This window comes from Sciurus vulgaris (assembly GCF_902686455.1).
Source record: "Sciurus vulgaris genome assembly, chromosome: 8".
NCBI classification, from domain to species: Eukaryota; Metazoa; Chordata; class Mammalia; order Rodentia; family Sciuridae; genus Sciurus; species Sciurus vulgaris.
In genome coordinates, this window is record NC_136468.1 from 93,377,347 (window position 1) to 93,401,431 (window position 24,085).

General features: G+C 36.0%; 1 protein-coding gene across 3 annotated transcripts in view; it reads left to right on the forward strand.

Annotated features, from left to right (window-relative positions):
* The window catches only part of AVL9 (AVL9 cell migration associated), a 53,681-nt gene that overhangs the window by 16,299 nt on the left and 13,297 nt on the right, over positions 1 to 24,085 (forward strand). The window contains exons 4-14 of one of the 3 annotated variants that reach the window (XR_013765944.1): positions 1,300 to 1,371; positions 4,024 to 4,113; positions 5,003 to 5,069; positions 6,092 to 6,132; positions 7,537 to 7,575; positions 10,287 to 10,356; positions 10,719 to 11,257; positions 17,182 to 17,316; positions 18,617 to 18,836; positions 21,544 to 21,640; positions 21,772 to 21,890. Coding sequence is in view for 2 of the 3 variants with exons in the window: in XM_079152352.1 (XP_079008478.1) it covers positions 1,300 to 1,371; positions 4,024 to 4,113; positions 5,003 to 5,069; positions 6,092 to 6,132; positions 7,537 to 7,575; positions 10,287 to 10,356; positions 10,719 to 11,257; positions 17,182 to 17,316; positions 18,617 to 18,836; positions 21,772 to 21,889 (1,391 nt within the window). In the remaining variant the exon portion in view is untranslated. Of the gene's footprint in view, positions 1 to 1,299; positions 1,372 to 4,023; positions 4,114 to 5,002; positions 5,070 to 6,091; positions 6,133 to 7,536; positions 7,576 to 10,286; positions 10,357 to 10,718; positions 11,258 to 17,181; positions 17,317 to 18,616; positions 18,837 to 21,543; positions 21,641 to 21,771; positions 21,891 to 24,085 lie in introns of those variants that run through there. The other 2 variants (XM_079152352.1, XM_079152353.1) reach the window with 2 other exon arrangements.

Below are 24,085 nucleotides of genomic sequence, written 5' to 3' on the forward strand. Positions count from 1 at the left end.
CAGGTTACATATCAGGTACATGCTCACAAGCAGATATTTATGACCTTGAGTACATATGCTGAATCAGTGTGTTTATGACGTGGACTATATACTAAAAACATAGCTAGCCCAAAGTCTCAGGAAGCATAACTATAGCCATCTTGGGCCTACCCCACAAAAAGCTCGCCCAGTAACTTTGTGCATTTGATTTTTTCACATATTGTTACCCTTACATATGTGAGATGGATAGAGCTGCTGCCCAATCTCAGAAATTAATTCATTTCCTCTTGTCTTCCATAGATCATGTAAGTACTACTAAAATTATTTCTTCCAAGTTCTTTTTCCCCTTCATTGTTCGTGTCGTTAACCTCATTTCTGATACTCTGTACAGGTTTTAAATACTGCCTCTTTCCCCTAGCCCTAAAATCTGATCCTCTTCAGAGTATATTAGAGTTACTCATTTCTCTAAGTTTTTCTAGCCTCATCTGGCATAGATAAGCCATATAGCAGAAGGACTTAGAACCTAGAACAAAGACTTTAATTCCCTTTCAAGGTAGGACATAATAAATGAATCCATTCAAGAGAAAAGACATCTATTCTTGACCTACTGTAATGACTAATCACCAGTCACTTTAAGACACAGAGGTCCTTAATCCTCTGGACAGATCAAGAACCAGGCAGCACCCTAGAGGCCAAACAGTCCTTATTTCCCTCACAGCCTTACCTAAAGTTGATCAAATCAAGACTTGTTTCCACCAGGAGAAAACTATAGAAATCTTACATGATCATCATTACTGAGGAATGAGTTATGCTTAATGCTGGGCTGTAATCAAATCTGCCAGAACAGACCCCAGGTTCTCCAGAATAACTAACTTAACAAAATTGCTGTTAGTTCTTCCATCTCTGGAAGAATGAGCTGTCTGTTTTTGTCATCTCTTAAACTAGCCCCATCTTACAATCCTCTGAAAGGGTGGCCCATTTTAAAATCAGAATCAGTAGTGGTTGGATTGCATTGATTGGTTGATTTGGGTGTGGTGAGTTGTACATAATCTCCATCACCCTATACATTGCTTAAGAATAGGAATTAACCCTTCTCTTATATTCCCAGTGCCTGTCACAGCTTCTGGTATGTAGTGACCAGGCTGACATTTATTCATTCAATAAATATTTTAAATATTTTCTGAGATTCTTATTTATAATAAATAAGTTTTTTAATTTAAATATAAGAGACTTCTATTTAATAATATTTTCATATTGAAAGAAATGTTTTATAAATATTGCTATGAAATATTTCTGATAATGACTATTTGTTTATAATAGGCATTGAAAGTAAGGCAAGCAGATATCACCAGAGAAACTGTTCAGAAAAGTGTCTGTGTTCTAAGCAAGCTGGTAAGAGACCAAGTGATTTGTTTACATGTGTGTTAAATATTCATGGCAGATTTATTTGTGAATAAATAAATCTTATTTAATAATAAATAAATAAATAATAATTATTAGAGTAAGAAGAGATTTATAAGAACAATAATTTGTTAAAATTAGTCAGGGATTCTTATTTATGCTCTTGCATTTTCTCTTTTTGCCTTTCAGCAATTTTACTTTCATTTGCTCCCCTACCTGAGTAAGTCTAGGTAAGAGGGAGGAGATCTAATAGGTTGTTAGTTTAGAAGCTGACACTTGATGAAAATGAGATAGCTGATGGATTTCATTTACTCATTTTCTTTTTAATACCAAGACATTGGATGAACAATATTTTACTAAAATTTGAAATATAATTACAAAGATTTATTGATGATTCAGAAGTTCATGGCTGTTGCAGTGAAAATTTTTAGCCTTAAATTTCTCTTTAAAGTCAGGCACACTAGTGCTTGCCTATAACCCCAGTTACTTGGGAGACTGAGGCAGGAGCATTGCAAGTTCAAGGATAGCCTCAGCAAATTAGTGAGGCCCTGTCTCAAAATAAAAAATAAATGTGACTGGGGATATTACTCAGTGGTTAAACACCCCTGGGTTAAATGCCCAGTCCTGAAAAAAAAGAAAAAAAAGTATGTTTGAGGGAAAAAAAATGACAGCAAAATTGTAAGTATAATAATACATTAAAATTGTGTTTCTTCTGGGTGCAAGTTAATTAAATGCAAGTGTATAAACCTTTTAACTTTTTATAAAGAAATGCCTAACATTTCTTGGCTTTCATAGCTCTCAATTAAATCATTTTACTCCTATTACTAAAGAGATAATAATACCTCTTCAGTACAGTCAAATGTCTAATTCTACATATTAAATATAATCCCCAAAATCCCCTTTGTGGGAATAATCCAAATCTGCAGCGTATCAGTTATTTTAGAGCTATATGATTATCATATCAGCCATTTCTATAGTAAACCTAAATCAAAATTAAACTTATTTCACTAGCCTAGTCACCAAATAATGTATGTAGGTATTGTTTAATTATTTCTTCTGCAGTTGTCTACTTTCATGTATGCACAGGCAATTTAAGTGTACTTTGCATAATGTAAATTGTTTTGTGAGATAGAATTCATTTTGGATTTCACTACTAACCTAAAAAAAAAAAAAAAAACTGAATAATAATAATTCTGTGGTTTTTTTGTGTGTGTGCTGGGGATTGAACCCAGGGCTTTGTGCATGGGAGGCAAGCACTCTACCATTAAGCCACAACCCCAGCCCCCTTAATAAGATTTTTGAGAATCAATATTTCTTCTAAGATAATAATTCTAAATATAGGATAAGAATAGTCTCCTGGAAAAGGAATAATTAAAAAAGACCCAATATCATAAATATCATAAAATTGGTAGGTTGCTAATCTTACCCTATACACAGTTTCTAGAAGGGTGGCCTATATAATTGTCATTATTATCTGCATAACAACATTGAGGTATATTTACTTTTTTCATTTATAAGTAAATACATCTCAGAGAAACTATCTAATTCTCATAAGACATGGAACTTTGATAAAATCAAGGTGAAAATCCAATTTTTATCTGTCTCTAAAACAGATATGGATTTTATCTGAAGAGCTCCCTCACTCAGTCTGGTTGTTCACAGTACACTATAGCCTGTATATAAAAAAATGATAATAATGCTACATTAACAGGAATATTGGAGGGAAACTATTCCAGTATGACTTGTTGTAACTAATTAGAATATATATTAGTCTCTGCATCCTAAAAAAGGACATGTGAATGACAAAACATCTAGTAAAGGAGGTTAAAAGGATGGCCATGGCAAAGAGGATCTTATGTAGGAGAAATAAAAATTATATTTCTTCGTTCAAGTATATGAAAGAATATTATGATAAAGGACAGATGACTTGTTCTAAACTTTCTCAGAAGACAAAAAAAGGGAAGTGAACTTAACTTTAGTGATGAATATTCAGCTAGATGGAAGAGCAAGACTATGGCAAGGATGATTAAGTGTTGCCACAAGGCACTAACCAGAACTATGCTGACTTGAGAATGTGTTTGGTTTAGTTTTATTTTGTTTTTGTTTTTTATTCTTTTTATATATATAATTTTTAGTTGTAGGCAGGCACAATACCTTTATTTTATTTTTATGTGGGACTGAGGATCGAACCCAGGGCCTTAAGTGCTAGTGCACTACCACTGAACCAACTCCAGCCCTGAGAATGTGTTTTAAATCTAATGTTGGGTGCTTTCTACGTGTCAGATATTCTACTAAATGTTTTATCTGTTATTTAATCCTTCAAACAACCACATAAATTGTAGTCTTTTCATACCATGTTCAGCTCAGCAAACAGGTGTGCAGAGGTTGAGGGCCCAGAGTTAAGCACTGTCTGAGCCCACACTCCAACTCACCTATTGCTAGGGCATTAGACACCTTCACCTGAAGCACAAGAGCAAGAATAGGTGACATCATAGCTTCCAGCTATGAATAAATAGTAAGGGCTCTGAAGTTGACAGTGACTTTCATTTCCCTCTTCTCTTCAGATTAAAAAGTTACAGGGGTTTGTTTGGGTTTTGTTGTTTACTATTATCAACCTAACGGTAATTTCTCTTTTATATTAAGCCCCTCTATGGCTTACTTCAGGCGAAACTTCAACTCATCACACATGCATATTTTGAAGAAAAGGATTTTTCCCAAATTTCCATTCTAAAGGTAATCTTATGCCCTTCCATAGATGTGTTTAGCTGAAGGTAGATTCATGAATTGAGTGAATCTTGTCATTAACACTGTGAAGGATAATCAATTATTAGCTTAAGAAAGTTACTCTGCAAAATCCATTTGCATTCAAACATTGAAGGACTGGGAGTCTACACAGATACTTAAGTTAACAAAATTATCAGTTTTAGGAAATAATGACTATAAATAACTAATATAAATGTTTCTTTTACTTTAATAAATTTCCTTATTAATAAACTGCACAGTGTGTTTATATATCAAGCTACTGGTTCCTAATTCTCATAAACTGGAGAAACCATATAATTATTTTATTAAAGATAGATAATGTGTTTTTCTCAAGGCTGTCATTCATCATACAGATCATGGATCTCTCTTGAATACTGGTGAGAGTCGGACAGTTAGGAATTTAGCAAGCAAGCAGAACATCCTAAATGTTCCTACCACCATGTCAATGAATCAAACTCTAAAATAGAGATGAAGAAGGAATATCCCCCAAAGCTTTTTTTTTTAATTAGTATTAAGTTGTAGCTGGACATAATACCTTTATTTATTTATCTTAAGGCCGAGGATTGAACCCAGGGCCTCACCTGTGCTAGGCAACACTCTCCCATTGAGCTACAATCCCAGTTCACCCAATAGCTTTTTTCATGCTTATATCAGATCTCTTCTGGTAGTGCTCATGTCTAAAAAAGGACTGAGTATTGAAAACTGGCAAGATTTCAGAGAGACCTAGATCATTCTAAATCTAGTACCTGACAAAATAAGCTGCCTTAGTTTGGAAACCAGCTATTTTCTGATCAGTGTATTTCCAACTCATTGTCAAAAATGATAATAAAGTGTTCTAAACTCAGTTTTTATTTCATAGGAGCTTTATGACCATATGAATAGTTCCTTGGGTGGAACTTCATTGGAAGGATCCCAAGTATATCTTGGTAAGTAACATTTTTATAAGTCACAAGAGATTCCCCCTCTTTTTTTCTTTTTTCTTTTTTCTTTTTCTTTTTTCTTTTTCAGTTTGGCTAACTAAATTGCATGATCAGAATTACATAATTACATCTGTATGAGGGATCTAAATTCTTCAATGTTCAATACTGCTTTTTCCTTAAATATCCTCTTAACCAGTTTTTGTTTTTGTTTTTTGTTTTTGTACTGGGGAGTGAACCCAAAGGTACTTTACCACTGAGATACATCCCTAGCCTTTTTTATTTTTTATTTTGAGACAGGGTCTCTCTAAGTTGCCCAGGATGGTCTTGAACTTGAGATCCTCCTGCCTCAGTCTCCAAGTTGCTGAATTACAGGCATGAATCACTGCACTTAACTTAAACTTTATAAGCCTTAAATTTATATAGCTTGTTTGTACAATGGAAGACGATAGTAGACCTGCACTGTCCACAAATAGTAGCCACTAGTAATGTATAGATATCTACATTTAGATTAAAATTCATGAAAATTAGATAATATTTAAAAGTTAGTTTGTCAGGCCAGGTGCAGTGGCACATGCCTGAAATTCCAGCAGCTAAGGAGGCTGAGGCAGGAGAATCAAAAGTTCAAAGTCAACCTCAGCAATTTAATGAGGCCCTAAGCAACTTAACAAGACCCTGTCTTAAAATTTTTAAAATGATTGGGGATGTGGCTTAGTGGTCAAGCACTCCTGGATTCAGTCCCTGGTACTCAAAGAAAAAAAAGTCAGTTTGCCAGTCATATTTGCCGTATCTCAAGTACTCAATAACCATATGTGGCTACTGTACTGGACAGGGCAGGTTTAAAACATTAGAACATTTCTGTCCTTGCAGAAAGTTCCGTGGGATAGCCCTGTTTCTAAGCATATGTGTATTGAATCAAATATTACATAAATATTTGAATATTTGCATATTCTGACTTTTTTAACCTCTTCCTTTCCTCAACAAAACAGTAGAACTATAGTCACAGATTAGCTTTTTTATTAACATTATAGGTCTGTCTCCTCGAGATCTTGTCCTTCATTTTCGACACAAGGTATGATGCCTTATTTAATTTATCATATACTAAAATGGGACACACTGTTTTTACTATGTTTCTTTTACTGGCAAATTCAGCATACTACATCAAATGCAGATTATGGCATTACTCTTAGTTCTTCTAATACAGTGCTTCATCTTATAACTATACCAAGTTGAAAGTGTCAAGAATGCTCAATCAGAAATTTATAAAGGAGCACATACTTTGTTTACTTCTTATGAGATAGTACATTTCTTTTGTCTTTGTAATTTCAGCTATTATGAGATTAGACTGAAAAGAACATGTTTTGATCTTGCAGAATAATTTATGTGTTGTCCTGAGAATGGAACATTTTCCAGTAATATATCTATCCTCAACCTTTCTGATCTTTAGTTTTTGTTTTGTTTTGGTGTTGAAGATTATAATCTTTATTGTTAAGGCATATGTTGACTAGGACATACACATGTCATTTATCAAACTTTTTTTCCAAATTTATTCATTTTTATTGGTTTATTTTGATTATACAAAAGAGTGGAATTCATTATGACTTATTCTTACAAGTACCTAACATTTGATAAATTTCTTTCTTCTTTTCTCTCCCCTTCTTCCTTCTCCTGAATCCCTTAACTCTACTAGTCTCCCTTCTATTTTCATGAGGTTCCCTTTTTTTATTTTTTATTTTTTCTCTAGCTTTCACATATAAGAGAGAGTATATGACCCTTAACTTTCTGGAGTCTGACTTATTTCACTCCACCTAGTGCTCTTCAGTACCATCCATTTTCCAGCAAATGAAATAATTTTTATTCTTTATGACTAAATAAAACTCTATTACGTATATATCCCATATTTGCTTTTTTCTATTTATTAAACAACATCTAGAAATAAATGAATAATCCCTGCCCTTTAAGAACTTACACATATTCAAGCAAAATGGCACCTTCCTTCCAAAAATGATCATTTCATTTGAAGATTTGAGTGATTCTCACATTTTTTAGAGAACACAGGTAGTATTTAATTTCTTATTATAGATGCTGGTAGCTGGGTGTGGTGGTGCACATCTATAACCCCAGCAACTCAAGAGGCTGAGGCAGGAGGATTCCAAGTTCAAAGCTAGTCTCAGCAACTTAACAAGTCCCCAAGTAACTTAGTGAGACCCTGTCTCAAAATAGAAAATGAAGAGGTCTGGGGATGTAGCTCCTGGTAAAGCACCCCTGGGCTCAATCCCTGGAACAAAAAAAAAAAGATACAGGTAATATTTAATTTCTTGGTATGAGGTCATAGTTTTTTGTGTATTTTTTAAAGTGCTATAGTTATTTAATATTACTAAAATGATACATAATTATGTTTGAGGAAGGGAAACAGCAAATGATTAAAAGACTTGTTTCTCATTATAATATGTTGTTTCTTTTTTTCTTTCTATAGGTTTTAATCCTGTTTAAACTAATTCTTCTTGAAAAAAAGGTGAGACACAAAGGGATAAAATAGGAACAGATGACAAAGTATTATGACATTTTTGGCCTGTCAAATTGTGAGCTGAAGCATATATTCTTTTTAACTGGCATAGAAGTATAAATTCATGCATTCCTTCTGGAGGCAGTTTGAACTCGCCTCGAACTTGGAATCCTCCTGCCTCAGCCTCCCAAATAGCTGGGATTACAAGTGTGCACCATCATGGGGGTCTGTCTTCCCTGTTTTATAGTGTGTAGTTCAGTGGTATTGAGTACCTTCACCATCACCACCATCTATCCACAGACCTCTTTTCATCATACAGAACTTAAACTGTGTACCTGTTAACAGTCACAATCCATTCTTCCTTCCCCAGCTACTGGCAGCCACCATTCTGCTCTCTATCTCTGAATCTAACTACTCTAGGTTCCTTATATAAAACAATACTTGTTTTATGAGTGTACATTGGGGTGGGTGCTGGGGATCAAACTCAAGGTCTCGTGCATGATAAGCAAGTGCTCTAATGCTATATCCCAAACCCAGTATTTGTCTTTTTATAACTGGTTTATGTCACTTAGCATAATGCCCTTAAAGTTCATGCGTATTGTAGCCATGTAGCATCCTTCCAAGACTGAATAATATTCCGTAGTATAGCTGTACTATTAAATGTTTATCCATTTTTAACAGAAAGTACATTATTCACTGTGCAGTTGTTACTGTTCTTTAAGGGATAGGTAAAACATTTAATCAAATACCTATAAGCTGAAGAGTGAGTGTATCCATTTACTTATGGAAAGATTTTCTTATAAGATTACTTTAAAATTTATGTTTTGATCCTGGACTTTTCTGAATTTGATTAAGGTTCTATTGGTTTTAAATTATGAAAGAGTCTAGTGATACATAAACAGTTTTTCTCCTTGCTTTCTTTTGTGCTGCAGATTGAACCCAGAGCCTTTCCCATTCTAAGCAAGCATTCTACCACTCAGCTATGCCCCCAGCCTATGGCGTTTTTTTCTTTTTTAAGCCTAAGCATTTGCTCATTTACCAGTAATTTAACATTAGCCAGTGTGAGTTTTAGTGTAGTGTCTAACTGAATCCTGTTTCTAATTTAATTTTTTTCACAATTTTTGTTCTGAAAAATGTTAAACCTACTGAAAGTTGGTAGACTATAAGGAATACCTTTTTACCCTTAATTTGTATTTACTTTTTGACACTTTCACATTATATTGCTTTGTACATGTTCATTTTCCCCTGAATTATGATATTTCAAAAGTAATTTTGTAGACATCATGGTATTGCACTCCTAAATACTTTAGGATATATTCCCTAAAAATAAGGGTATATTCCTGCATAACCAAAATACCATAATCACTTTTGAGAAATTTCACATGACCCAATTAATAACATCTAATAGATAGTCCATTTTCAGATTTTCCCAGATGTCAGAATTCCTTTGTAGTTGATTTTTTTTTTCCTTTTCTGAGTCCTCAAAAATTTAATTGGATTTTTCTAGAAATACTTTATTTGATTAAAGTATACTTTGTGAACCAGAGAATTTCTTATAACTGGAGGTGTTGGAAGATGGCATATTAAGGACTTTGCAGGATGGATTTTAAGGAAGTAACTTCTGAGCTGAAGCAGCACTCCGGTGACAGTCCTCTAAATGTTGTTGTCTCTATTGCACCTTAGTGTTTGCTTTTATTTCTCAGACCTCTCTTGACTAGACTTATCCCATCAATCTCTTAGTAATATGTGTTCTATAAAAATTGCAGTTTCAGCCAGGCACAATGGCACACACTTGTAATCCCAGCCCTGAGGCAGGAGGAATACAAGTTCAAAGCCATTCTTAGCAATTTAGCGATGCCCTAAGCAATTCTGTGAGACCCTGTCTTAAAGAATAAATAGGTCTGGGGACGTGACTCTGTGGTTAAGTACCTCTGGGTTCAATCCCCAATATTAAAAAAGAAAAGAGGGGGCCCAATATTAAAAAAGAAAGCTCAGTCAGTAGAGTGCTTGCCTTGTAAGCACAAGGCCCTGGGTTCGATCCCCAGCACCGAAAAAAAAAAAAAAAAAAAAAAAAAATAGAAAAGAGGGCTGGGGATATAGCTCAGTTGGTAGAGTGCCTGCCTTGCAAGCACAACTAAACCATAAGCTAGAATTTACACTTATGTCACAATAAATTATGTTTTGTTAAAAAAATCTATAGCTGGTAGTTGATTTTTGTATGGGATCCACTCAAGGATCATACATTGCTTCATTGCTTTCTCCTAATTTTAAACAATTCCACCACCTCTCTTTTTTTGTTGCTTTCATTTTGTATCTCATGATACTGGCACCAGACTATTGTGGGCTTATCATTCTCTGTTTTCTTGTGGCTAGTTTCAAATTTAACTTTCTAGCAAGAACGCTTCACAGGTGGTGATATATTCTCTGAATATGACAGCAGAAGTCTCATAAATGTTTATACTATTTTTGGTGATACCAACTTTGGTTAAGGTGGCAGTCACCATGTTACCAATAGGTAATTTGTAGGATAATGCATTGTGAGTATCCTGTTGTCCAATAATTTTCACAGTAGTTTTAATGTCTTTGGCAGTTTACTCAAATCATGGTGAACTAAATGGTGATTTTTCTATCATTGCTTATATATTTATTAATTGCTACTCTTCCCTTTTTTTAGTATTATGGCAGATTTTCTAATTTAATTTTGATTGAATCCATTTCAGGTTCTTTTTTATATTTCTCCAGTGAATAAATTGGTGGGCGCACTGATGACTGTGTTATCCCTTTTTCCAGGTAAGAGGACAGTAGTATCTACTCTGTCCTTTGTTTAACATTTTGTTTTGTTGTTTTGTTTTGTTTTGTTTTTGCAGTACTGGGGATTGAACCTAGAGCCTAGTGCACGCTAGACAAGCACCCTACCACTGAGCTACATTCCCAGCCCTAACATTTCTATTTTAATATTTTCCTTTTAGCAATACATTGAGGGGGGGTTCTGGGTTTTCTTTCTTTCCTTTTTTATTTTTTTAAAATGTCTGTAAACATAGCTTTTATATTTTTTTAATAGGAGACTTCCACTACATAAAACAGAATATAGAGTTCTTATTTTCTTTCATATTATTATAAGCCAAGCTCTTCTCCAATATTGTATATTTTAGGCATGATTGAACATGGTCTCAGTGACTGTTCTCAATACAGACCCCGAAAGAGCATGTCTGAAGATGCTGGGCTTCAGGAAAGTAATCCTCCTGCAGATGCTTTTGTTTCTGGGTCAACTTCTGACATCTCAAATACCAATTTGGGAACTGTCAAGAAAATCATGGCAGGAAACCATGGAGGAGATGCTTCCATCAAGACTGAAAAGCCTTTTTTCCAACTAGAACATGACAACAGTAAAGGACAGGAACCCAGTGATACTAATCAATATTTGAAACCTCCATCTCGTCCATCTCCAGAATCTTCAGAAAGTGACTGGGAGACCTTGGATCCTAGTGTCTTAGAGGACCCCAACCTGAAAGAAAGGGAACTGGTGGGGACAGATCAGACAAATTTATTTCCGAAAGACTCTGTGCCCTCAGACAGTCCTCCAATTACTGTACAACCTCAAGCCAATACGGGGCAGGTGGTCCTGATACCAGGGCTTATTTCAGGTTTGGAAGAGGATCAGTACGGCATGCCCCTGGCCATCTTCACAAAGGTAAAGTGTAATGGCCTGTATTAAAGACATTAGAATCTAACTTATAGTGTTGAACACATTTTCAGGTCTGAAAATTGTGCTTGAAAATTGTAAAATACTATACTAAATATATAGTGCTGTGATAATTTGTAACCATAGTATAAAGCTATAGGGAAATAACTCAGAGGATTTTGATTGGAAAGAGTTTTGAAACTTAATAGATATGGAATTGGAAATCACTGAATATATTGGGTATGTTTTGCTTTGTTTTGGGTACCGGGATCGAACTGAGGGGCCCTCATCCATGAGCCGCATCCCCAGGCCTATTTTTTTGTTGTTATTGTTTTTTATTTTTACAGACTGCATTTCAATTCGTTGTATTCAAATGGGGTACAACTTTTCATCTATGGTTGTACACAATGTAGATTCACACCATCTGTGTAATCATACATGTACATAGGGTAATGATGTCTGTCTCAGTCCACTAGCTTTCCTTCCCCCACCCCCTTCCTCCCATTTCCCTCTGCACAATCCAAAGTTTCTTCATTCTTCTCTTACCCCCCCACCCCCCCTCATTATGTATCATCATCCACTTATCAGAGAAAACATTCGACCTTTGGGGTTTTTTGTATTTTATTTAGATACGATCTCACTGAGTTGCTTAGGGACTTACTTTTGCTGAGACTGGCTTTGAACTTGAGATCCTCCTGCCTTGGCCTCCCAAGCCACTGGGATTATAGGTGTGCGCCACCACTACTGACTTGGGTATATTTTTAATTATTCATATTTCTCTTTAAGGAAGGATGAATTGAGGAAATCCAATCATGACTGCACTTAAAATTAAATTACTAAAATTGTAGCCTGTGGTCCCTCAGGAAGCTGAGGCAGGTGGAATGCTTGAGCCCAGGATGTGAAGACCAGCTTGGGCAGTATAACAAGATCCACTTCCAAAGAGACCAGTTGTGGTGGTTTGCATTTTTCAAGAATTACTATTTTCATGTACTTTTGGCCATTTGGATTTGTACAGTATTTGTTCAAACCAGGATCGTCTCCCTTGTTGTCACTGATTTGTGGAACTTCTTCATATATCTAGAAATTTTCTATTTATCAATTTTTTATTTTGTTAGTGCTTTGGGGTCTTGTTTAGAAATTCTTCACTACCTCAAGGTCCTAAAAACATTTCCCTATTTTTTTTTGAAGTGTTATAATTTTGAATTTTACTTTTGGGCTACCTGAAATTGATTTTTGTGTACAGTAGGGAAGGGACTCTGTTTCTGAACTCTTGTTGCTGTTCATTGAGGCATTTGTCTATCCCTGTACCAGTCTTCACACTGTGCTATTACCATGTAAATCATTGGGGTACAGAAAAGTCTTCTTGTGGTGGTATTGTTCTTCAAGTGTTTTGTAACCCTTTGAATTTCCACATCGATTTATTGAATCCTTGCTCACATAGATTGAGACTTTTAGTAAATAATTTTGGAGAGAATTGGCATCTGTACAATATAAAAACTTCTAGTTCATGAACATGCTTATTGGCCCTAATGAGCAAAAAAGATGAGAAAACAGCCATTGATTCCAGTCATATTCACCTTTTCCATATCACATGAGAAAAAAAAAGCAAACTGTGCTTTCCCAGCTCTTTAGGACATGCTTTCCCAGCTCTTTAGTTCCACCAGATTTACTAAATTGAAGTGTGTTTTTACTTTGTTTTTCAACTGTGGTTAAAAAAAAAAAATCAGAGTACCATCTTTACTAATTTTAAGTGTATAGTTCAGTACTATTAACTGTATTCACATTTTTGTGCTACAGATTTCCAAACCTTTTATCTTATAAAACTGAAACTATGCCTGTTAAATAACTTTCCATTTCTTCTTCCCCCCAGTACCTGACATCTACCATTCTTTAAATTTCTATGAATTTGGCAACTTTAGCTCCCTCACATAAGTGGAATCATACTTTTGTCTACTTGTGACTGGTTTATTGCACTTAGCAAACCTCCTCAAGATTCAGGCATGTCGTAGAATGTGGCAGGACTTCCTATTTAAGGCTGAATAATATTCCATGGTATGCATATGCCACACTTTCTTTATTCATTTGTTCATTCATCAATAGAGAGGTTGCTTCCACCTCTTGGCTGTTATGAATAATGCTTCTGTGAACATAGATATGTAAATGTCTCAGTGATGTGTACATGATGACTTTTTATCTCAGTTGTTTACTTGATGTTTTTCTTAGTGTTTTTTGTTTTTGTTTTTACCATTTTATATTGCAGTTTCACATATGGAAGTTTAAGTGTTTTAAAGTAGAAGCCAGGAGTGGGCTTATATGTAGAGGCTGCTTTATATAAAAGGAACCCCACTTTTGCTACCATCATACATTAAGGTTACTTACACTGAATTGATCATCATTGAAAGTAATGGAACAATTTTAAAACTGCTTCAAAATATCATTTTAAACAATATGATAATATATAATACTTCCAGTAGTTCAGTAGTCAAAAGGTTTCAAAACATCTATAATAAAGTCTCTATGGACTGGGGGTATAGCTCAGTGGGAGAGCATGTGTGAAGCATGCACTAGGCCCTGGATTGAATCACCAGTACCATAAAAAGGAAAAAAAGAAAAAGGATTTAAAAAAATAGTTTCCCTTCCATTCCATTCCTGCTATCCAGCTGCCCTCTACAATGGCAGACAACATTGTCAATGTGTTATGTTTCCTTCTGGGGCTATTTTATGCATAAAGAAACGCATACAAGTGGGCACAGTGGCACAACCTATAATGCAAGCTAATCAGGAGGCTGAGACAGGAGGATCACAAGTTTGAGGCCAGCCTGGAGAACTTACCAAGTCCCTGTCACAAAAAAGAAAAAAACTTTAACTGTGGAGGGCTGGAGATGTAACTCAATGAATGCTTAAGGACTTAAATGCACAAGGCCTGGATTCAAGGGAAAAAAAACAAAAAGGAATGCAAAGATTTATCTCCTCCCTTTTTACCAAATGGTAACTAACTATGACCATTTTTCTGCCCTTTAATCTCCTTTACTAACTGTTCCTTGGAGATGAACTTCTGTCTCGTCCAGCGAGTACAATGAAGACTCGGCTCTCAAATGAAGTTTTAAGGTCTTTATTTTTATGGGAGAGCTTCTGAGCCGAGTGCCTGGTTCTTCCTCCTCCTCCACCACCGCCGTCTTCTCCTTCTCTTGTCGCGCAGCTCTCTCTCTCCTTCTTTTCTCTCGTGCAGCTGCCACTTCTCTCTTCTTACTCTCTCTTCGCACCGCGGTCGCCTCTCCTCTTTTTTCATCCCGCAGTGCTGCCTGCCCTCCTTGCCTTGCTTGCTCTGCCTTGCTTGCTCCCGCCGCCCCGCAAAGTACGCAGCTTTATGGGATGTAACAGCCAATCACCTTAACGGGTCAGGCGTTTGGCTCGTGGAAACTTAATGGTGGGTAATGAGGACATGTACTGATCACGAGCTAAGCACAGGCGCGGAGGAGATCAGTCAGCCAATAGAAAGCACTTGCAGCTGGGCTTCTCGGCGCCATCTTAGGGCGAGGCCAGCCACCACTGCGGGCCCTACAGCAGCGGCCTCCAACAAACTTCATCACTTTCTATGACAGCAGAGTGTTCCAATATTATGACTGAACATTTATTTAGTCCCCTATTCCTGAACAATTAGGATTCTTATCTTTTGATATAATAGATAACTTTTCCTAAATAGAATATCACACATGAGTAGGTATATCTGTAGGATAAATTACAGGAGACAGAATGCTGGGCCAAAGGGTATATATATTCATTAGTTTTAAAAGTTTTTGTTGTTGTTTGTCTTTGGGGGTTTTTTGTTTGTTTTTTTTAGGGTCTCACTAAGTTGCCCAGTCTGGCCTCAAACTTATAATTCTCCTGCCTCAGCCTCCCAAGTCACTAGAATCACAGGCATGTGCTGCCATGCCCATCTAAGAAATTTTCTTTTTTGTGATGCTGGGGCTTGAACCCAAGGCCTTGTATATGTGAGGCAAGCACTCTACCAACTGAGCTGTATCCTCAACCCTAAAGAAGTTTTTTGAAATTTAACCTTTATTTATTAATTTTTTAATGTGGTACCAAGAATCGAACTCAGTGCCTTACACATGCTCGTGCTGTACCACTGAGCCACAACCCCAGTCCCTGAAATACATTTTTAAAAGCTTTTAACTTTTTTTTTTCTTTTTTGTGGTGCTAGGGATCAGAACCACGCAAAGCAAGTGTTCTCCCAACCCCCTATTTAAAGGAGAAAAAAATAAAAACCTACTTCTTAGTTTTGATACTGTCATTGACTTAGCCAAGCATCCCACTGTTGATAATAGATTTTCTTCCCTAACAGAATCAATTTTGAAATGTAGCTTTGGTAATAATTGGCAGATCTGAGAGTACCTTTATCAAGAAAGAATCTCAGTCCTAATTGGAAAATGAATATTCTGTAGGGACCATATCAAGTGTGAAAGAACATTCAGTATTGTAAAGGTTTTGTTTGGAAACAGTCATTTGTGGGGGTGAGAGGTACCATTGCTTTTAAAAAGACAGCACACAGGTCAAGCATGAAGCATGAGACCCAAACCACCTATTTTGGCTGAGTGGTTCTGAGGAGTACCATTCCTTTCGGCCTTCACTCCCAACAGACCTGGATTGAGAAGCATTATACTAAACATCTCTAATGCATAGACATTGATTTGTTTTCGCTGCTTGTGTAGTTAGGGTTTTATTGAGCATGAAAGACATTGTCAAGAAAAAGAATAAAACCAAGTTATTAAGCCTCTATTCCAACTTCTGGAACTCTTCTCTCCCATAGTATTTAACAACTATATGTCAGGAACAAAGCACTCCCTTAGTTGCAATGAAAAATAGGAAGTTATAAAAGATATATCTCCTTTCCTGAGATTTGTTTCATGATGTAATCAAGTTATCTGATATATCATCCAAGTAACTCTAACTCACAGTGTTTAGAAAAGTGATAAGAAGTAGAAAACTTACAGAACTTGAGACTGCAAACAACTCCAGGGACTCAAGTCCACCCTGTGGCTTCCTACACAAGTGAAACCACGTGTTGAAACCTATTCTGACTCACAGTCTTTAAGCAGAAATTTCAAATCATTCTTCAGTGAATTATTCCAGTGTTCACACCTTTATTCTCAGGCAGTATGCTGCAGAACTTGGGGGTCTTGTTTTATTTGTTTTTTTGTATACTTAAATGCCTATTTGCAGGTTAGCAATTGAACTATAATTTTCAAAGCAGCTCTATTTCAAATACAATTCAAATGGAAGCCAGTTAAATACACAACTACTGCCGGTGTCATTTTTGTTTTAAAAATGCAAGTATGTTGACATTTTTGCGTGATTTTGTTTTGGGGGGGTTGTGTTTCTGGGGATCAGACCCAAGGCCCTCCTGTTTACCAGGTAAGCAATCTACCACTGAGCCACAGCTCTAGCCCTGCACAATTTTTGACAGGACAATAAAATAACGTGGTGCTTTGCTCTTCTTATAATAGTATTTTGGTGGTTATGTGCAGATATATGTATTTTTAAATTTCTAACAGCTTTCTATTAAACAGTGTACTTTTCATGGGTTCAGTACTTCATTTCCTAATTGATAAAGTTCAGTTCATTAGTTATTACAGAGGCTTTTAAATTGAACCAAGAACAAAGTGATCAAGTAAGACAGCTTTCATGTTAACCACCTTGCCAATATTTGACAGCTCATGAAGATGATTAGCTTATCAGTAACTGGATATATTGCAGTCGAGAGCTGATATTCCCCTGCAATATTATTTTAGTGAGTCAAAGGTTAGCAACTATAAGGACAGACAGGGAAGAATAGGCATTTCTTTTACTGTTCTCTCCTGCTGTTAGCTTGAAAAGAAAGGTAGCTGTTCTTTTATGTTTCTGATATTTTCTATTTCTCTTATAATCCATAGGGATATCTGTGTTTGCCCTACATGGCATTGCAGCAGCATCATCTTCTCTCTGATGTCACCGTGCGGGGATTTGTTGCTGGAGCTACTAACATCCTTTTTCGACAACAGAAACACCTCAGCGATGCCATTGTAGAAGTAAGTATACATCTAAGTGGCTGTGCTTTGCTTTGCTGTCCCTTTGTTCCTTTCTTAAATGTAATTATGAAGGTACAGTAACAACACTATTATGGATAGTAATTGCTTACTGTATGCAAGGTGTCCTAAGCATTTTATATTAACTGATCTAATTATCATAACAGCTCTGTAAGACATGGGTGTTGTTACTGTGTGTGGATTATACCTGTAGGAGCTAAGGAATTGAGAGAGTAAATGACTTGCACAGTGTCACACAGCTAACAAATGATTGAGTCAGGATTCCAAACTGAGCATTTTGGATCTATGACTAAAATGTGTTTATTGTTCAATTAATTTAAATCTTTCTAGCCTTATTAATATGCTCTTGATACTAAGAAGAAAGCTAAGTATAGAGATTTGACATTTTATCAGTATATAAGAAATTTAAATCATTGGTTTAATTTTACAACTGAAGTAATTTTAAGAAAAGAAAATTTTAGCCACTTTAAAGTTTTTGTAGTTAATGAAAGTACATGCTTCATAGGAAAATGATGATAATAATTGAAAAAGCCATGATTGAAGTTATATTTATTATGATCCCAAATTGAAGAAGGAGAAAATATATATACTGCCCAAGACCATTGGGTATGGATGGGAGGACCACAGAGTCGATTCAGCATTATTGGTAATATTCTAGTACAGAAGTTGGTTGGCAGCTTCTTGGTTATTTGTTTTATTGTTATAGTTGAAAACCAGTGTGTAAGTTACACATAACTTCTTTTTTGTATCAAATATTACATAATAAATATTCTGAAGTATGCCTTAAAAGGAAAACTTTTAAGGAATCATACTGAAGTATTCATTTCTATAGTGAGATGAAGGTAATTTTACTGTACAGATATCTCTTTATTTTCCAAACTATTTACAATCAACATGAATTACTTTTTTAATATTTTTAGTTGTAGATGTAGATGTAGTACCTTTATTTTATTTATTTTTATGTGGTGCTGAGAATCAAACTCAGTGCCTCACACATACAAGGCAAGCACTCCACCCCCCTGCCCCATGAATTACTTTTTAATTCAGTATAATATATTTATGCATGTATTTCCTAAAAACAGAAAATGAGTATTTTTAAATACAAAAAGAAAAAAAGCTCTAGTGTAAAAATCTGGCACTTTTTTAGAGTCACCAATTGAGAATGCTGTTATTCATATTTTTTTAATTTCCAGTTTCAACTTCCCAGTAGTTACTCCTTGAATTATGGCATGAATATCTGTGTGAATGCCCAGATTCTGACTTGTTCCTGGGTACCATCTAGGTAGAAGAAGCTCTGATCCAGATCCATGATCCAGAACTCAGGAAGCTGCTTAACCCAACCACTGCAGACCTAAGGTTTGCTGATTACCTGGTGAAGCATGTGACTGAAAACCGGGATGACGTCTTCCTGGATGGCACCGGCTGGGAGGGAGGTGATGAATGGATCCGGGCCCAGTTTGCAGTCTACATCCATGCCCTGCTGGCCGCTACGCTGCAGTTAGGTAAGAAATCCCTCAGCACACAGCCACCCTTTTTTTTTTTTTTTTTTTTTTTTGTAATTTTCATGTTGTAACATTTTTGATATTTTGAATTACACAAGAAGTGCATATTTGTTATAGAAATTACCTGTTACTCCTTTATATAGAGATAACTATATAATATTATTAATAAAACTATTAAATAACATTAATATTTGAATATTTTATATCTCTCAGGCCTTTTTCTCTATGTATATGTTATTTGGATCTGGGTTTTATGACGGTGTTAGGGGTCTTTTTTTTGTTGTTGTTTGGTTTGGTTTGGTTTTTTTGAGATGGAGTCTCACTATGTTGCCCTGACTGGTCTTAAACTCATGGAATCAAGTGGTCCTCCCACCTCAGCCTCCCAGGTAGCTGGAACTACCGGTGTGCATATCACACCTGGTGCCTTTGGTGTTTTTAGTAGTCCTTTTGCAAAAAATGGATCCCTTTAAACATGTTTGCTGAAACTAAATGTTTCTTTATAATAAAAGCATGAGCATATACGAAGACAGTAAATACTGATCTTCATCATTTTTATGTGAAAAATAACATTGTGGGTGATTAAACCTTCAAATTTGTACCCCATTCTAAGAAATATTATTCCTAGTAATGATTAAAATGGTTCAGGTAAACATAAATGCACTCCTGTGTTAAAACTGTCTCGTTCCACTTAGGAAAAGTATATATATAAGATGAAAGTAGAATTCTGACATGAACTTTTCCACCATGGACATTTGGCAAGTATTCACTAGATTTGTTGTTGTTAAAAGAATATTGAGCCGGGCATGTCAGGCACACCCCTGTAATCCCAGTGGCTTGGGAGGCTGAGGCAGAAGGATCATGAGTTCAAAGTCAGCCTCAGCAACTTAACGAGACCTCAATCTACTGAGTGAGACTGTGTCTCTAAATAAAAAATAATTTTTAAAAAAGACTGGGAATGTGGCTCAGTGGTTAAGTGCCCCTGGGTTAATATCCAGTACCAAAAAAAATGTTGAACTTGAGTTTTTTCTCTTCTTCATTTATCTCTACCACTACTTTTTAAAATTGTCATGAAATACATAACATAAAATTTATCATCTTAATTATTTTTAACTTACAGTCCACAGTGGCATTAAGTACATTCACATTATTGTATCAGTAATTTTTTTTAGTCAATATTACTACCACCTCCTCAGGCTAGTTCTTCACACATAGGATATATAGAGTCTTTTTTTAAAATAGAGTACTCACTCTATGATTCTATGTTCTCTCAAAGAATATGTATTCTTTTTAGTTATATATGATATAATTTTGATAAAATTATGGTGGGATTCATTGTGGTATATTCATATATTTACATAGGAAAGTTATGTCAGATTCTTTCCATTATCTTTCCTATTCCTGTTCCCCTCTGACATATGGAGTCTTAAGTCCGGGCTTCAGGCGTGTTCTTCACTTATAAAAGAAAGCTAACAAAAAAAGTCCTTTTGGTTGGTGACATGTTTTTAACTGTCCACTGTCTTTACAAATGTAGCAGCTGAGACACTAAATCCTGAAACCCAGATTCATTCAGTAATCTAAAATGAATCTCAGTCTCTACTAGTGTCTACCAGTCATTTGGTTTCAACAGTAAATAGTTCAACTTTTAAACATGTTTTGCCAGGTGGCAGTAAAGCACTGGATAATAGAAGTAGATAGCTTTTTAAACATGTAATGTGTATAGCACTTTACATGTAATAATTTATTTCACCCTCATAAGAGTCCTGGAGGTTAGGGTACCTTGTTTACACACACACACACACACACACACACACACACACACACACACACACACCGTTTTTGTACCTAAGACAGAGTGAGGCATGAAAGAGTTGAATAGCTGATTCATCCATCTGGTAAGAAACTGAGCTAGAATTTCAACCCAATCTGGCTCAGACCCAGGTCTTAACAAGGTCAAGAGAGCAAATTGAGCCCAGTGAGCTGCTTGAGGAATGTATTCTTAGAAGAACACCTTTATGCTGCAAATGGAACTATATATCTTCTACTCTTCCTTTTCCAGCAACAGAAGGTACTTGCATTTTGCCTTTACAGCAAACATGCAGTTAATATATAAAGCAATAGCCATTTGCATCAGTTCTCCAATCATTTTCTGTTCTTCCAGGTGGAAGAAATGATCTGCTTTGAAGTTTTTAAAACTTCGAACATTAAATACAAAAATCCCCATTGTTATTTTTAAGTATTTTTGAAAGTGAAATGCTCTGAAACTCAGGAACACAACACCAAATAGAAAAAAACCCAAAGAAGAAAAAATAGTAGCTAAAAGAATCAATATATGGGGCTGGGGTTGTAGCTCAGTGGTAGAGCGCTTGCCTAGCACATGTAAGGCACTAGGTTCAATCCTCAGTACCACATACAAATAAAAAAATAAAATAAAGGTATTATGTCCATCTACAACTAAAAATATTTTTTAAACAGAACCAATCTATGTATTCATCTTAATTTTTTCTCTTGTAAAAAAAATAACATTTGTGCAGATAGATATACTAACTACCTTCTCCATATGTATAAACCAGTATGTTTATTCACAATCAGGTCAGTACTTTTTGTCTAATAAATAATACTGTCCTTGTAATGGTAAAGAGAACATGGAAACATTTTGGAGTTGTAAGGAACCTTGGAAAATATCCGGCTCAACCCTCTTATTTTCCAGTTAGGAAAATGAAGTTCTGAGTGATTAAGTGACTTGCCAAAGACCACATAGCTTCTTAACAGGATTCTGGAACTAGACCCAAGTTTCCTGACATCTGGTAGGCCATCTCCCAAAACAAGTTGGGGGAGCGGGGAATAAAGCCATTCCTTCACCCTTTATGGTTGTTTATCTTCACATCCATGAAAGGCTACAGACCAGCTCAACTTCTTTCAAATATTTACTTGACAGATAATGAAAAGATATTATCGGACTATGGAACAACTTTTGTTACAGCATGGAAGAATACTCACAACTACAGAGTATGGAACAGCAACAAGCATCCAGCACTTGCAGAAATAAATCCAAAGTAAGCATATCATCCTCTAAAGACAGATAGTACATAAAATGGTTTCTTTACTAAGTGTACCCAATACAAAGAAAATCATGTCTTAACTTTGATATTGTGAATATCTTCAAAATTCACCTTAAGTAGTTTATAAAAAGGCTTATAGAAGTGGTGTACACTTCCCCCAACCAGGATTCTAAGGCAAGAGGATCAGAAGTTCAAGACCTGCCAGGACAACTTAATGAGACCCTCTCTCAAAACAAAAAATAAAAAGGGCTGGAGATGTAACATAATTGTACAGCATCCCTGGGTTCCATCCCTGGTACTGCCACAAAAAAAAAAAAAAAAAAAAAAAAAAAACACTCCAACATATAGAGAAGCAGCTTAAAAACTGCTTGCATATTTAAAGTCCTGATACAAAAAGCACAAGGCATTATTGGAAGCACTGACATTTCTCCAGCTCTTGATGTGGTCATAAGCGAAGTTTCTTGATATGGTCATACTCAGAACATGGTGGTCTTCTCTCCCTTTCTTGGAGTAACAGAATGAGCAAACAAGATAAAAGCTTAGAAGGAAATATATGAGATTCTAAAATTTAACAAAATTTAATGTCTGCCACAATATTGAATGTTGCCTGGACACACTATCCCATGTAGGCATAAAAGATACACTGTGGAGTGATTAATGAAATAACATCTGGGTGTGAATACAGCAGAGTAGAATCTAAGGAGATCAATTGCTATAATGCATATATGCTGGGAACTTATGTCTAAAAGATTTAAATGATGTTGTCTTTAATGACACAAGCATACACAGACTGGTTTTGTGTGTGTGTGTGTGTGTTTTAAACATTTACTTCTTGGTAAGAAGTGGATAAAAGTCAGCATATGTGAGACCCTAGGTTCTCCAATACTGCAAAAAAAAAAAACATAACTTATAAAAAGAAGCAGGTGCAGGACTGGACATGGTGATACACACCTATAATCCCAGCAACTCAGGAGGCTGAGGCAAGAGATCGCAAGTTTAAGGCCAGCCTCAACAACTTAGCAAAACCCTGTCTCAGAAAGAACTAGGGCTATAGCTCAGTGGTAAAATATCCTTTAGCCCTAGGTTCAATCCCTACTATCAAAAAAAAATTTTTTTAGACAGAAGTCAACTTTGTACTGACTGCCATCTTACTGGGGAGCTAGGGTTAGTTTTATTTAACTAAGGATGTGATTTAATTGGTGCTAGAAGGGACACCCCTGCACATAAGGACATGCACACATACCCAGATATTTAAGCCATAGTAACCTGGGAAGCTTGTGTGGGGGTGAATTGATGTCGAAGAGTTTTGGAAAAAAATCTATCTGTAGAGAAAAATTAGTAGGTTCAACACCAGTTTGGGTTTAGTTATCATTTAGTTACCATAACTATAAGAATTTAGGGCTTGCTAAGCAGCAAGGAGGAACTGGGACTGTGATAGACCTCGGAGCTGATGGTTCTAAGTGGACTTTAAAACCAGCTTTAAAATTCCTATTCGCTTTCTTCCTTATCTTGTAAATAAAAGCAATGTTTGAAGCTTAAAGAGGGAAGACAGTAGAAGCTAAAAGATCTCACAAATCCTAGGAAAGGCTACATCCATCCCCAGTATCAAGGGTCCGGGGAAATCTATTGAATGACCAGAAGTTTGCTTGCACTGGGAATCAAATTCAGGGCCTCACTCACAGCTGGTGCCATATTCCTCCAGAATAAAAGTCTTGGTGTGGAAAATGTGCTTTAGAGACACTTAGAAGTAGACTGGGAGCTATACCCATCCACACCTTGGATATAAACTTTCCCCCAGGTTCTGGATAGAGGAAAGCTGCTCTTCTTATGCCAAGGAAAGGAGTTGGTTGTTTTCCTCTTGCATAAGGTTGATGTGGGGATCGGGGAAGAAACCAGAGAAGAAATGAAAGAGCAGATTCCAGCAACATGCAGAAAGCCTGAAGCATTTTACAAATGGAAACTCTGCTCTGGGGTAGTCTGATATTCTCACCTTTGTGACAGAAAGGAATCTGAACACTCAGATGGGGTTTTGGGGTTGTTTTTGATGTGCAAATTGAAGACGGTGCTGATTTAGGCATCAGAATTAATCCTAGAGGCCAAAGTTGTCCTGAGAACATGAATCTCCCAGAAACTTACATGCAGTATGACTTCAATCCACATGTCTTAGGATTAGCAAAGATTTGAGTTTTT